General features: G+C 36.9%; 1 protein-coding gene across 1 annotated transcript; it reads right to left on the minus strand.

The window, feature by feature from the left end:
- Nucleotides 1-13,167: 13,167 nt before the first annotated feature.
- LOC149202864 (uncharacterized protein At1g24485-like) lies at nt 13,168-14,617 on the minus strand. Its single transcript, XM_089401708.1, has 3 exons — nt 14,536-14,617; nt 13,822-14,347; nt 13,168-13,522 (listed from the first exon to the last, which is right to left on the minus strand). Exons 1-3 carry the CDS (start codon nt 14,615-14,617, stop codon nt 13,168-13,170), a joined length of 963 nt encoding a protein of 320 aa, XP_089257834.1.
- Nucleotides 14,618-14,830: the final 213 nt, after the last annotated feature.

Genomic DNA, 14,830 nt, shown 5'->3' on the forward strand with positions numbered 1-14,830 from the left:
TTATTTAATAAAGCAGTGAAAATTTTACAAAAGAACTATGGTAGTTATGAGATGGGTTGTATTTCTAATGGGGTCAGTGCCATATTGTGCAAGTACATTGTATAACATAGATTCATTAGAATTTGATCTTCTTACCACCAACTGGCAAAAGGCACGAAAGAAAATTGTATTTAATACATAGCCACTAGATCTTGGTGAAATCTTATGTAATAAACCTTACCTCTGTTTGTTGTGAAGCATCATCGTGTTTAGACAGACTGACAGTCCTGGTAAAATCTGTTTGGTTCTGAACACACCAAATGTAGCAAGTAAAACATTAGAAAACTTTGATGACATCATTACAGAATTCAGTACATATACGACTTGCACAGAAGAAGAAGAAGGAAAATTGACTAAGTTATTGACTTTGGATGTCTTTCCTTCAAATTCTTAATGTGAAGTTAACAATATATTGATGTTACACAAGTTAACAGAATGTATACTAGCGTTGGAGGGACTTCATCATTGATATAGCCTGCAAGAGAAACATACAACAGGTTACAGAACAACCAAATGACTTCTTTGATGTTGAAGAGATAAAGAGGATTCAAAATTTCAAAATAAGATCAAGCTGCTCAAAGGTACTCTATCACATGCAAGTTCCTCATCGCGAAGCGTTTCTAGTGGCTACTGAAGATGCCAAATTAAGCAATCCTACTACTGGTTAGTAGTTGTAATCGCCTAGTCACCACTAAACCAAACTTACTATATACTTCCATAAAAAAATGAATCCTCCTTTAGACTCACAAGACAGATCTATTATTATCAAATGACACAAGGTTGCACCAAGATGGGAATGACACAATGGGCATCAGATTGGGGACTGCTACTTTCTCTCTAGCTCAGTTCTACTTAATAATTTTAGGAGCTTTAAACAAGGGCAGCTTTTAAGAGTTCAGAATAATAACTGTAAAACTAAGAAATTGTTCAGTTAGTATGCTCCTCAAGAAGCTGCATTTGGAATTTTTGTAAATATAATGAAAAAAACCCACAAACCTATTGATGAAATCCTTGAATGCACGCGACAGGAATTGAAGTCCACTGGCATTTGTGTCTAAGTTCTAAGAAAATAGTCTTAAGATTGCATGTGGTTTTTCCAAGGAAGATGCATTCCATTTCAGTATCCAAACATCAGGGTTTAAGGCCTCGGTGTTTTGAAGCCCTAATCCTGTGTTCTCTAATCTTTGGCATCTAATGTGCGCAAATGCGACAGCCTTAAACTGTATCTGCCCTCAAACCTCACACTCACCCTAAGTAGCTAAACATGACAATGTAGAAGGAGAGATCAAAACCCTGAGCCTACAAACTCATAAAGTTCTGAAATAAGCCTCGCAGCCCCTGCTTTTCAATGAGATCTAATACAAACATTGGCCCAAAATATTCCACAGTGCTGAGGATCTAGGCAATCATCAAATGCCCATTGTCTTAGTATACAACAAAGGGGCAAAATGGTGCAAAAAAATGCAAACAACCGACTACAAATTCCAGGAATGGGTTTCATAAAAACCTTTAAGTCCCCTTGCCCAAGTACTCCAAAGCCAGCTTCTCCATACACGACATTCTGTGTGAAGGGGGCTTCAAATCATATAAAAAATGAAATGGGTTCAGATAAACTTACTACTCTGAAATCCAGCATTGAGTCCGAGCAAGAATACCAATGGAACGAGCATGGATAGAAGCACCAAAAACAACACTATTCCATATCTCTTCCATCCCTTCTTCATAGACATAATTTCCTGCAGAAAATGCTAATCAACGGGTGCTATACGCCCTCCGTGCTTGCACCATCAGATCTGGAGGTTCAATACCCACAAACTTATTAGTGGCTGAACAGAGATTTATCACCAAATCAGCAAATGACTTCAGCGTCAGTACTATCAAAATCTCAGAAGAGCTCGCACTTGCTCAGCCTCGTTAATTCAGTAAACTCTAAGAGAAATTTGCAGCAGACATAAATTTAAACCATACATAAAGATTAAAAAGCTTCCCCTTAGACAAAATCCAATGAAAAATCCAGATATAAGTTATTGAAATGGATGTTATTTAACTGTTCCAAGGTTTTGACTTACATATAATCAAAATTTGTCAAAACACTAAAACATAATATACAACTCAAAACAACTGCAAGATTTGTAAGAAATAAACAACGCTTACTGAAATTTTTGTGATCTCATTATGGTTTGAAGCCTAAAGTTACATCAGATATTATAAAATATCACAATATACCATAAGATAGTTTATATATAAGTTATTTTGAAAAAATTCTGATCTCAGAACGGTTGGAAGCTTGAACTTACATGGGACGCTATAAAATATCTTATCAAATTCACGGCGAATTCCCACCAAACTGTACCAAAAATGTAACCTGTTACTCTTTGCATCCGGCGCATGAGGCAGACAGAATGATAAGCCTTGGGTAGATATTGAAATAAGAATATTAGGAGCAGCAGTGTCATAATATAAGTGATTTCTGCCCTTTTTATAAGGTCTGGCACAACCAACCAGAAGACCACCTGCACAAATAAATAGGCATTCAGTAGCAATAGGAATTAGAATGTGATAAAGTGTATGTAGGATTTATGGAAAAGATTAAATAATTAAAGTGTAGCAAGGATGGCGCTAGCATCTCTAGCATGACTGGAGCGAAAGCCCTGAGTCGTATAAGAATTAAAATATGTTTCATCTAAACCTTTACCTTACAAGTAAACATGACTAAGTGTAGTAAAGAGGTAGAATAGGAAGAAATTGTGTATGCGTGAAGAAAATGGGCACCAGAATAATATTTGTGTGCACGGCACATGCGCATACTGAACTAGTAGTCAAAAAAAAGTTCTGGGTGAACTGTCCCCTACAGTCAAAGCATCAAGAATGAAAAGCTACAAAAATTAATGGATGGGCATAGCTATACCTCCATCAATAAAATCTGTAAGCAACACAATCTAGAACCGTGGGCACGATAAGATTTTTCGGCCTCCTGGCATAACTCACCAATAAAAATTCACCTCAGGATCATTGTAAAATCGAAACTAGTAAGTGGGAGGAAAAAGAGAGTACCAGAGGGTTGGGACGAAAACTCGTTACCCAAACAAACACAATAAAAGTTTCTCCTCTGCTGAAGAATCGACGAGGAAGATTAACCGTCTACAACAACAAAATTAGGGGTTAATCCATTGCTGTAGTAGATGATTTTAAACATGTGAATGATTACATGAGACCCTAACTGGAAGCATAAAAAACCATAGGGAACTTGGCTAAACCAACCAAATTTCAAAACTTACCAGTAAATCAACGTGGAGTTATGCAAATGATGGTGCAAAAGAAAAACCATCCGAACTTATATCTATCGTTCAGGAATTTGACTTCAGGGCACTATGCAATGTCCTGTGTAGGCCATTACAAAAGATAAAGGACAAATCTACTCCATGTCCAGGCGGGTTTTTCCCGATGCACACGGGTTGAACCCTCTTATTTAAACATGGATAACATAACTAATTTCCATCACGCAAATGACCAGAAGGAATTAAGTTAGGGTTTAGGATTGGAGGAATAGCTAGCAATCATTACATCACCTCGATCGATCTGAACCATCCCCAAAACCCAAAGTGTGAAAAACATCCCCCTCCATCTGATATTCCGGTGATGATTCATGGCATGGCGAGAGAAGAGTGGCATGCTAGTCCCCAGGTGTACCATAGTAACGTAAAACACTTGAGCCATAGGCATGCCATCTGGTATCAGCTACTAAATTCGTGACAAACGCATTCAATGACAAGGGTTTGGATTCGTGCCGATCACGCCTTACGACAACCCAACTTGCCATCCTTTGCATCGAACAATGTGAAGCCCGTAATAAGACTCCAATAATTTTCCACACCAAAACTTTGGTTAGACTTAGGTTAAAATGCTAATATAATAAAAAATACAACGGTCAGCAATCGATCGATCGCAAATAGTCCCAGGCAGGGACTAATAATAGTATAATGATAATTATTATATCATAAAATATTATAATAATAATATTCATGATAGTGTTTATGGGGTTTTGGATACATGGTGATGGTGTACTCTGTTAAAACGCTGCTTGATGTGAAGTCACCGGTTCAATTCTATGTCCTAGTCAAGGTAATATATTGGACATAATGAATATGTAGGCTTGCCAAACTTACAAAAAAAAAATCATGATAACCATAATAACTAATTAATTGAAATTATTAACTTTTTGATAGATATAAAATGTAGTAAAAAATAACTTTTCTCCACAACTCACTCCACTAATATACCTAATACCATCTAAATATATTGGAAAGTTAATTTTAAAAAAAAACAAAACCTAAAACCAAAATGGTGTGTAACCACACTAAGTACACTCCTACCATTTCTCATATTTCACCATGCACAATGTTCAATTAAAAGTGACGAAATACAACACATTATATCAATTCTACCATTCCCAAGATGGATGACATACTATAATTTCCAAGATGGTTGACATACTATATTGGATGTGATTTTAAACATTTAAACATAATCCTTTCAAAAAGAAAAACATATGTTAAGAGTTTGCCCATAAAAGTATTTTTAATTGTAGCAGTCCCTCTCACATTTACCCAATTTCACCGGTTTACCAAGTAAATGTGAAGGAGAGTGCCACTATGACATGACCTAATCTCCAAGCTCCAAATAAGGAAGTAGGGCCTACAAACTTACCACCAACTGACAACTCACACCATCCCTCAAGAGTTGGGGCTTTTTTTCACTTACTTAGACCCCCAACCGCATGCATGACAAGGCTTGGGTGTGGTTATAGGCCTCCTACCGCATGCACAACATTGCCTCCATGAAGTTGTGACTCAACTTTCCTAGTTCAGAGGGTGCAATCACGAGATCTGAACCACAATTCCAGGCCAGCTTCCAGACCACTGCCTAGAACTTCCTGAGACTTTCTAGAATCATAAATGGCATAATGACAAGGCTAAATATACAAACTTGAGTCAGAAATTTGACCTAGACAAACTAGAACATACTAGGAATTTCATCAAACACATGGTAAACAGGTAAGCTACATGTCATGAATGCATATCTTAGTGTAAATATTTGTTATTTAGCTGTGAATAATCGAGAAGGTCTAATGCCCTCTCAAGTAACTACAACAACACTTGTTATCCCATGCATTCATCAACCATTCATCAACTAATCAAAGCATAATAAGAGCCATAGCTAGAACATGTTATAGAACCATACTTATAACCATCATATAATCAAAATATTAAGTATGACAGAACATCCATCAAAGTCACATAATAACAAGTATAAATGCTCATAGAGTACAATAGAAAAATAAATCTTATTAACTTATGCAAAAGCCAACCAAGTCAAGGACTTCCACGTACCACCCGACCATAGATTGAGTTGAACCAAATCTTTCTTTCAGCCAATCACCCTCGTGCCTTATTCTAAGCATGAATGTGGAATCTCATGGGATAAACCAATACATAAACAACCACAAGAATCCAGAGGTTAAACCACCTCCACCCTTAAACTATCGCGATATCGCCAAAACCGATCAATAGATCACAATTAAAACAAGCTTGGATGCCTCAAAATTCCTTCACCATCCCTTGAGGAATTTTCCTGTCTCCACCCACCTGTCGAGGGCTTCCAAGAGAAAACCATCTCCACTCTTAGCCCTTGGAATTATCTTGAGACCACCTCACCTAGTTCCAAAATATTCTGCCAATCCAAAGCTCAACCAAGAAATGAATCCCATCACACCATGTCTATCCAGGAAATAGAAAGGTAAGGCTGAAACCAATGTCGAACCCGACAAAACCCATGCCAATGACAACAAATGAACAAAACAAACAAATGCATGTACCATGCATTCACACCTCAGCTAGGAAATTACACATGCAACCTGGTATATGCAAAATCCTCCTGCTAAAGTTGTTGATCCAACCTTCTCCTTGCTTCCTTTACTTTTACTTGCTTGTCCCCATCCTTCCTTTGCTTTCCTTTCTCTCTCCTCTTGGTGCTATTCTCTCTCTCTGAAACTAATGTCAAAACCAAACCAACAAAAAGCTGTGAACTAATCCTCAAAATCCTTTTTATGATTCAAACCTCTATTTTCTTCATTTTCCTTCATTTTTCCTCTAATTTCCCTCTCTTGCAAATATGTGTCTCTTCACCTTCCTTTTTTCCTATTTTTCGTTATTTTTAAATGAAATGGCAATTAATGTCTCTTTTCCTTTGCCAATACCTTTGCCAATTTCCCTGGCCATAAATAAACTAAAAGTGATGTCCACTATAGTGCTTTACATTCAACTTGCAATACATGTCCCATGACCTTGATCTTATTCTTTTTGCTTTTATTATCCTTTATTACATCAACTTTTAACCAAGGGTTGTTACATTAATCACCATTATCACTGATTAAATACAAATTAAAATTTTAATGAATTTAAAACTACTGCTAAAATAGAACTTGAGTTTCATTTCTACCATATACCTTAAGAAGAACTAATGGTAAGGATATCAAACAAGAAAAAATAACAATTTTGTATTCCCTCCCATCTAGATTAATACTTACAAATTGTTTCAATCACCTCAACCACCATGTTACCAACGGTCGGGCCCATTTAAATTCGATTCAATTTATTACTCAATTTTATTTTTTAAGTTGTAACGCCCAAGAAGAGAGCGCTCCTAGAAATCACAACCCTAGATGTGGTAATCAAATGAAGTAGATTCCATGAACATTGAATCTTGTTTGGATTTTAAAAAAAAAAAAAATCCACAAGCCTACATCCACTTTGAGTGGAAATAGGTATGCCTATTGACTTAATCATATCTTTTCCACAATTTTACCTTATATTTATGGATAGATGTACTCTAGTTACTACTTAGTTTTATACACGTAGTCAACATAAATGCCCTTGAGGTAGGCACCATAAATGCCCATGACGTAGATGTCGTTTAGTTATTATTTTATAAAATTGATATAGATTTAATAAATATTGTGACTTCTTTTATGATTTTTAATATTTCTTTTTGACTAAAAATTGAGTGAAATTAACCCTAATGGGGGTGCATGCCCAGGAGGACAATTGAATAGTTTATCAATCTCGCATGGGGACATGACTCAAAACTTAATTCAAGGTGGTGAGAGGGCAAGTGAGCCACCCCCCATATTGTTCCATTAATTATGCAAGTGTATGACAGTCGATCCTCATTGGGATGGTGGAGGTACAACGAGATGGGTATAAGAGATTGGGAAGAAGCCAGGCTGGAACATTCAGAGGTGAATTTGTTGTGGAAAACAAGCTTTGCTACTGATTTTGTATACTAGTGGGGGTCTCGAAAGAAAGTTGGTGCATGCTAGCTATGATGTAGATAGGAATTCGAGAGACTCTGACTGTTTGGACGAACCTGGATCCCAAGGTGGTCGAGTCCTTTTGGTAAGTTTGCTTGTCTTAGCATTTTTTGTTCATGGTGCGTTCAACTGTTTGGATTCTCTATATATTGGTATTTGAACAAGGCTGGGGTGGTGTGGGTGTAAACCAGTTTTATCAAGATCAAGTGTTTCTTTGTTGGATTGTGCATGGGGTTCTTTGAGGGTATTACCAATTTTTAGGCTTAATATTTACATTTGCATACTGGGTTTTGACTTCTTTGGTGTTCTGGAGAATTGTCTCTCCTTTGCTTAAATTTTTAGTTTGGAATGTTACTGTGTTAGTGTTCGGGGTGCCTAATGAACTCTACCAAGCTAAGGAGCTCTTCCTCCTGGTTGCGGTAAAGAAACGACACCCGTAGGTTTGCCAGTGCTCTAATATGGCTTGGGATCTCTGATAGTGGGGGAAATATTGTTTGTGGTGGAATTTGTGGAGGTTGGGTGTCTGGTGCACAGATGCATAACGACCTAATAGGAATTGGTGGAGTGAAGTCAGGTTAGGGGGGATAAATTGTGAATTTGAAAGCGAGTGGCAATTCGGGAAAGGAAATCTCCTTGTTAATCCTCTTGGTGTTGTTACAAGTTGGCTGGTCGAAGGGTCAGTGCACTCTCTAGGAGGTTCGACATGGTTTCGAGGCGGCCATAGTTTAATTGTCTATATTCGTGTTTGTTGGTTCTTTGGTGGTGCTGGTGAGGTCGGAGCAAAGATGAAGCAGGCTCTGAGGTCCTTGTGTCGAGTCAAAGCCTCCTCTACTCCTCCAAGCTATGAGGGAAATGTTAAGGGTGGGGGCGTGAAGGTTGGTCATGGTTGTGGAGGAGGAAGACATTCTCGTGGGGTCATGGTGGTGTCATTGGAACGACTCATCGTAGCGTTAGGGATGGCAACAAAAACCCTGCTGGGTGTGGGCGTGGGGGTCCTCCTCATCGTGCGACCTCTTCCAGGATATCAATGCATTCCGTTCAGGCAATGTTGGAAGCTCAAGACATGATATTCTGGGAAGAACATGAGGTTGTAATGGCAGCACTCCAGCAGCTGCAATACTTCCAATGCCACCTTTGTGAGCATGTGGTTGTGGTATGGCATGGACATAATATGTTGTTGGAAAAACTGGACAAGTTGGAAGCATGGCTAATTGATCTGTAGCAGCATGTAGATTGCATGTATTGCCTCCCACCACCCCCCAGGGACAAAGCTTGATAATCGAGCGTCCATCACTTTTGACAACTAGCCATGGTGACTAGGGTGCTATGTCTTTTGCAACCCGCAGGGACAAGGCTTGATAATCCAACGTCCATCACTTCCAACAACTAGCCATGGTGACTGGGGTGCTATGTATTTTGCAAGTTTTTTGGTGTCTTTGGACTTCTTGGATATGGGCAGTAGCCCTTAGTTTATTTTGGATGTTTCGTAATGATCAGTTATTGATGGTCAACAAACTCGGTTGGGGTGAGACCACTATTTTTTTGGTGTTGTATGTAAAACCTTTTGGCAATTAATAGAAAGTTTGATTCACAAAAAAATAAAATTGAGTAAAATTAGTGTCTAGAATATGCAATCCAATACTAATAGGAACTTGTGACTTGGTAAGACATTTGAAGACAATCTCATTAATGATCATTTGGTAATTTCATGCCAAGAGGTTACCTACCCCTCAAGCCTTATCACAACTAGCTAATACTAACCAATCAACATTTACAAACTCTACCCCATGTGATTTTAAACCTATAACTTTGTAAAAAAAAACAAATTTTCTTAGCCATTAGACTCATTGAAATTTACATCCCTTGATGAATACTTCTAACTAAAACAAAACTATACCCAATAAAATAAAATTAAAAGTAATGGAAATTTTAGCTATAAAAAATAATAAATATAAAGTATCACAAAATTTTGAAAAAAAACAACAATAAAAAAAAGTATCTAACCGATTAAAATATTTCTAAAAATCAATTAAATTTATTTAGATAATACTTCTAAAAATTGGTTAAATTTATTTAAATAAATGATTTAAGTGAATTTCAAATAATAAAAATATTACATTTATTCAATTAAATTTATTATATTGTAATTTTGTTTTTATTATAAAATTACAAAAAAATATTTTATATATAAAAGTTTAAAGTCCATTTAATTGGCGATAGAAATAATGTGAAATTTATAAAGACTAAGAGATTCAAATTTCAAATATATATATATATATATTATATAAAATATTTTTTAATTTTTTCCAAAATACATATTGATAAAAGAATCATGATATCTCGTTCTACTTCCAACATTTTCATAAAATAAAAACTCCACCTAATCCTCTTTTAAATATCATACTTAAAATTAACCAACTATATTTGAAGTAAGTTTTGAATAATTTCAAGAATTCCTCGTAAACCCTCTTTGGGTAGGGGCAACTTACATGTATATTCACATTTGATAGGTTCAAGTACAATCTCAAATTCAGAGTTCAATATTTTACAATTTTAAAGACAGTATCATATTTTGAACACCTCTGAAATGACCATGTCATTCAAGTGGCTGTCAGCCAAACTCATCCTTTGATATGATGTTTTTCCATTATTTAAAGACTCGTATCATTCTTCTTAATCCACTAGATTCAGCTTTGGTAGATTTCACAAGATTTTCTTTTATATATTAAAAAAGAATAATAAGATAAACATAAACATATGTTTTGGGCTTTTCTAACATAAAGATAAATAAGTTAAGCTCCCAATGATTATGTTCCCTGTTTTAGGTTTGAAAAGGTATTTTATCAAAACGGTGTGCAGTTAGATAACCTATGTCGTAAACAATGGATGTGATCAGGGATTAAATTTGACGCTCATATACTTGTATTTAGCTTTTTTACACGTAAAATATATTTAAAGTTTCAAATCTCCACCTCATGTGTAACTTGCCAATAATTTTTAAGAACATCAATATGACGGGCATGTTTAAAAATGAAAAGTTAAAAATATATATATATATATATATATATAACCTTGCAAGTTGCGCTGAATGGAGGATTTATTAACATTTTTAACATTTAATTTAATAATCCACGGTAATTACTAATAGGTATCCACCCGTAACCCGTTACCCGTATCAGTTTCTAAGTCATAATTATAAATATCACTGATATTATATCAGTTTCTAATTTTCAACAGGTAAAACCGTAAATGGTATGGTACTAACGGTAATTAATTCCCAGCTACCCACTGCAGGTAGCTGCAGAGTTAGGTTACGAATTTATGGTGATTTTTGCAAGTTGTAACTTCCAGTTCCAAGTTCCAATTCGTCTCAATTTTCAAATTCCAATCCACCACGGTCCGCAATCTGTAAGTTATTCAACAATGTGGTGAGTCGGTGACTTTGGTGAGGACTCAGGAGCAGGGCATAAGAAAAACCTGCTGGAACTTCGAATTCAGCCGAGTTTGTGCAGAGAATTGGTGTAAATGGGTCAAATAGACATTTGAGAGGGATATCAAAACCAGCATATCCACAATCATGGGTTTCAGTCAGAGTAGCAGGAGGACGACACCGGATAAATGCCTTCTTCAATCCCCCTGAATCCTGATGATCTCATTGTGCAAAAAGCTATCAGGTTAGATCCCAAACCATAATCAGCTATACCCAATTTATTTATATATATACACACTTCAGCCTGGCTGTATATTCATTAAACATACATTCGGATGTTGCTGTGTATACTTGGCTATGTATTGTAACTATTCCGGCCCATAATCAAGTAAAATCCATATGATAACAGGATTGATTTAAAAATGGCAACATGCATCAATTAAAAGACACATTTCTTGATAGAGGGTAGGATTTATCTCAACATATATGCTTTATCTATGAGAGGAGCATTTTTGCATTCAACTAAACGTTTAAGTAATATTACCAAATCTTTAGGATATGGAAGTAAAATTGAATGTTACATAATGAAATAATGAACCTACTCATATATAGTGTCTTTTGGAAACACTTCCATGTACATTCTTGCTTCCAGTCTCGGCAGATTTGTGTGCCAACCATACTCCAGGCCCTGGACTACTAATTTGCTAGTGTCCCCTTAACATGGATCTATTCTTGGATTGCATGTTTCACAGAGGGAAGTGAGGTGTTTTACAGCATGTGTAGGGGACATGGGGAGATGCCCACCTGGAGGAAGACTATATATCCTGTAGGTTGTGTTTATTAACAATCCAAAGTTCATTTAGGACAATCTTAGATCAGTACAGTGAACACGTGAACGCTAGCAATAAGCAATATCCAAAACATCAAGGCTAATGGATTATGGATCCCTTACCTGGGTTGTAGAATGATACTTGATTTGCAATCATAACAGGCATGCATTGAAAGCTATTATGGAATCTGACCCATATTGACAACCACAGTCACATCGCAGTCAGCTCCAATGGTTGGGAACATATTGTTCTCAATACAATTTGCAACTCCAAATGTAGTGAACACAGGAGGACTATTGTTTTGAGTAAAGTAACAAAGTCCTCGTTTAATATCATATCCACAACCGACGATGGCTCCGATTCTATTCCAAGGATTGTCAAAGAATCATACTTCTCCTGCACCTACAATGAAGATCTCCCCCTTCTTGGAATGAAATCCAATCGAAACATCATCTAGACCAGGAAATCTGAAAGGAGGGGCCGGCCTGCAAGCCAACCCAATAGCTAAATTGCCATCAACAATCCCAGCACTCTTCATCTTCTTCTTCGCATTGGGTCTGTAGGCAACTATGGAGACCTCAAAATAGTTACAAGCAGCCCTAAAGCCCATACTCATTCCCATGCATCAGAGGAAGAATGCACTGAACTGACTATGGTTTTCTCTTGGAACCAATCAAGCGATTGGAATTGATTTCCTGCAGATCACACCAATTTAATGCAATGAAAGGCTCTGGGACTGGAAGGTTTCCATGCTGAGTCCATTGAATTCATTGGGAAGTCTATGGAATTCGAAATGCCAGGCTTCCCAGCCCTTGTCTGCACTGATCCATTCCTTTGAACTGTCAAAGGGAATTATAGGATTCTGTTCTCTCCATTGCCCCGCAAAGTTGGTTCTTCACTCCCGTAATTTTTTCTCTCTTATTGACAGGAAATGTAAGGCTACCCAGAAGCAGCAACAGAGAGGGCAACACTCCAGAACATACTCTATCTTCCATCGATAAAATTGAAACTATAAAACACAGATGCCAACCAATAATGATATATGATGTTTATTAGCGGATGTGAAATTCATATTACTATCTCACCTCTTCTGGAAGACTAGAGGATGCAATCTTTTGTAGGGAATCATTTAAATACCTTTGAGAGACAATTTCAGCGTCTTCCATAACTTTTTTTGTCGGGAAAAGCAATGAGGGATGCCCGAAATAAATTGATGACAGAGGAAGGTGTTAACAGCAGGAAACAAGCCTGTAGCACTCAGGCTTCCAGGGTACACCTTCGACATGAAGTTTTACACAACGCGAAAAAGAGAAATTGCTTTTAGTTTCATTCATATACAGAAAATTGCTAGCCCAATACATTAGACACGCGGCTTTGATATATAGACAGCTGGAGTCTTTATTTGAGCAGCGATTGTCTTGTGTAAAACCTTATTGTTCATGGAATTTTCCACGTGGCGGGGACACACAGCCATAATATATGGGACTTACAATAGTAATCTAAACCAGAGTCAAGCCCGCCGCAGAGTAATCTGATACCATAGTAATGATGTCAGACCGTTTTTCCCCATTTATCTCGACATAAAAAGATCTCGATTCAGACGCATTTAACATCTCGATCTCAGCAAAATATAACACCAGTAAGGTTTTCCAGAACCCAATGCCTGATCCTAGAGTGAATCCATAGGAGTCCAGGTTCATAACCCATGCCGTTTGCATGACCTTAGTTGGAGGAATATTTTTGGTGTTTTTCGTTGAAACGGGCTCTTGAGAACTTGCATACCATACAACATTTGAATAATTAGGATTTATGTGCCCTGTTACCCAGATGCGGTCGAAGTTGTCTTGCGGATACCTGCTCAAATCACCATCCAAAGCTATTCAGTGCAGTCGGTCCTTAATAGAAAGAAAAAATAGCGCAACAGAGTAACTTTAGTACATCAGAATTGACCTTTACACATCAAAATTCTTTACATCTAGTATCAATATGAAAGGATGTCTTAAATCTCATGCCCTTTTCCACTTTGCTAAGAAGTCACAAAAGAAATACACATTTCACTCGTATTGAATATACTCTTAAAAATATTCGAATAATTTAAATTTACAGCTGATAATTTCCGCATATAAAACATGTACGAACTTGAAAATGTTCACCTGACCGTCGAATTTCCACCAATATCAACCCTCCATACTCCATTCAACATTGTTGCTGGCATAACTTGTCCATACATTCCATCTCGGAGGGTCCTCAACCCAATAGCATTGATAAAGGGATCATCAGTCTCCCGAGTTCTGATCAAGCAAATATACAGCATTCTGCCAGAACTAACCAAAATTCGGTCATAATAAACTGGACCTTGGTTTTTTATTGTTAGGTTAGTCGTAACCAATATACCAAGTGTCTCAACAGTGAAAGCAAAGGAGTTTTCAAATTCATCGTAATTTCCAACGGCAAACCATAGCGTTAAAAGGTAAGTCTTATTGGGAGCTACAGGCAACCCATAACATGACCTGTTGAGAGGCTTTGGGAAGAAGCGTAGTCTTCTCAAGTAAGACGGATATGTTGCATTCCCAGTGTCTGTTGTTTGACCGTCGTCTATATAGTTAGTATCAGTGACCCATGTTATATAGTTTTCATCAGTGTGACTCGTTTTCCCGCCACAATCGATACTCAGAAATCCTGCTATCCGGAAAATTCAAATGATTAATGAAAGAATAGTTCTTCAATCAAAGAATATGAGCACTAAATACCCAATATGCAGTCAGGAAACAAGCTTCAATGACCATTCAAAACACTTAAAAGTTGCCGAAAACACAAAAAATTGCTAGTAAAACTATCCTAAGTTGTTTTAGAATGTTGGATAGTACCTGGTTGAGCAACGACATTAACAGCAAATAAACATAACAGCGTGCTCATGGTGATGCAAGCGAGGTTACTTGTTCTCCCCATGGTTGTATCAATTTTCATAAAATCCCAGGGAGTAGGTCAACTACTGCTGCTTAATCAGGGTCTTTTTATGGCATCAAAACGACTTGCACAAAGAATGGAAAATTTGAACAATTATGAGTACAAATTGAAATTAGATGAAACTTGTACAAATAAATTTTAAAAGTCATATGATGGGCAGTTTAAAAATAAAAACGTCATAAAAAATTCCTTGAC

This window comes from Pinus tabuliformis, chromosome 2_1 (genome assembly GCF_031772625.1).
Source record: "Pinus tabuliformis cultivar Carrire ecotype Pingquan chromosome 2_1, CPIR1, whole genome shotgun sequence".
NCBI classification, from domain to species: domain Eukaryota; kingdom Viridiplantae; phylum Streptophyta; class Pinopsida; order Pinales; family Pinaceae; genus Pinus; species Pinus tabuliformis.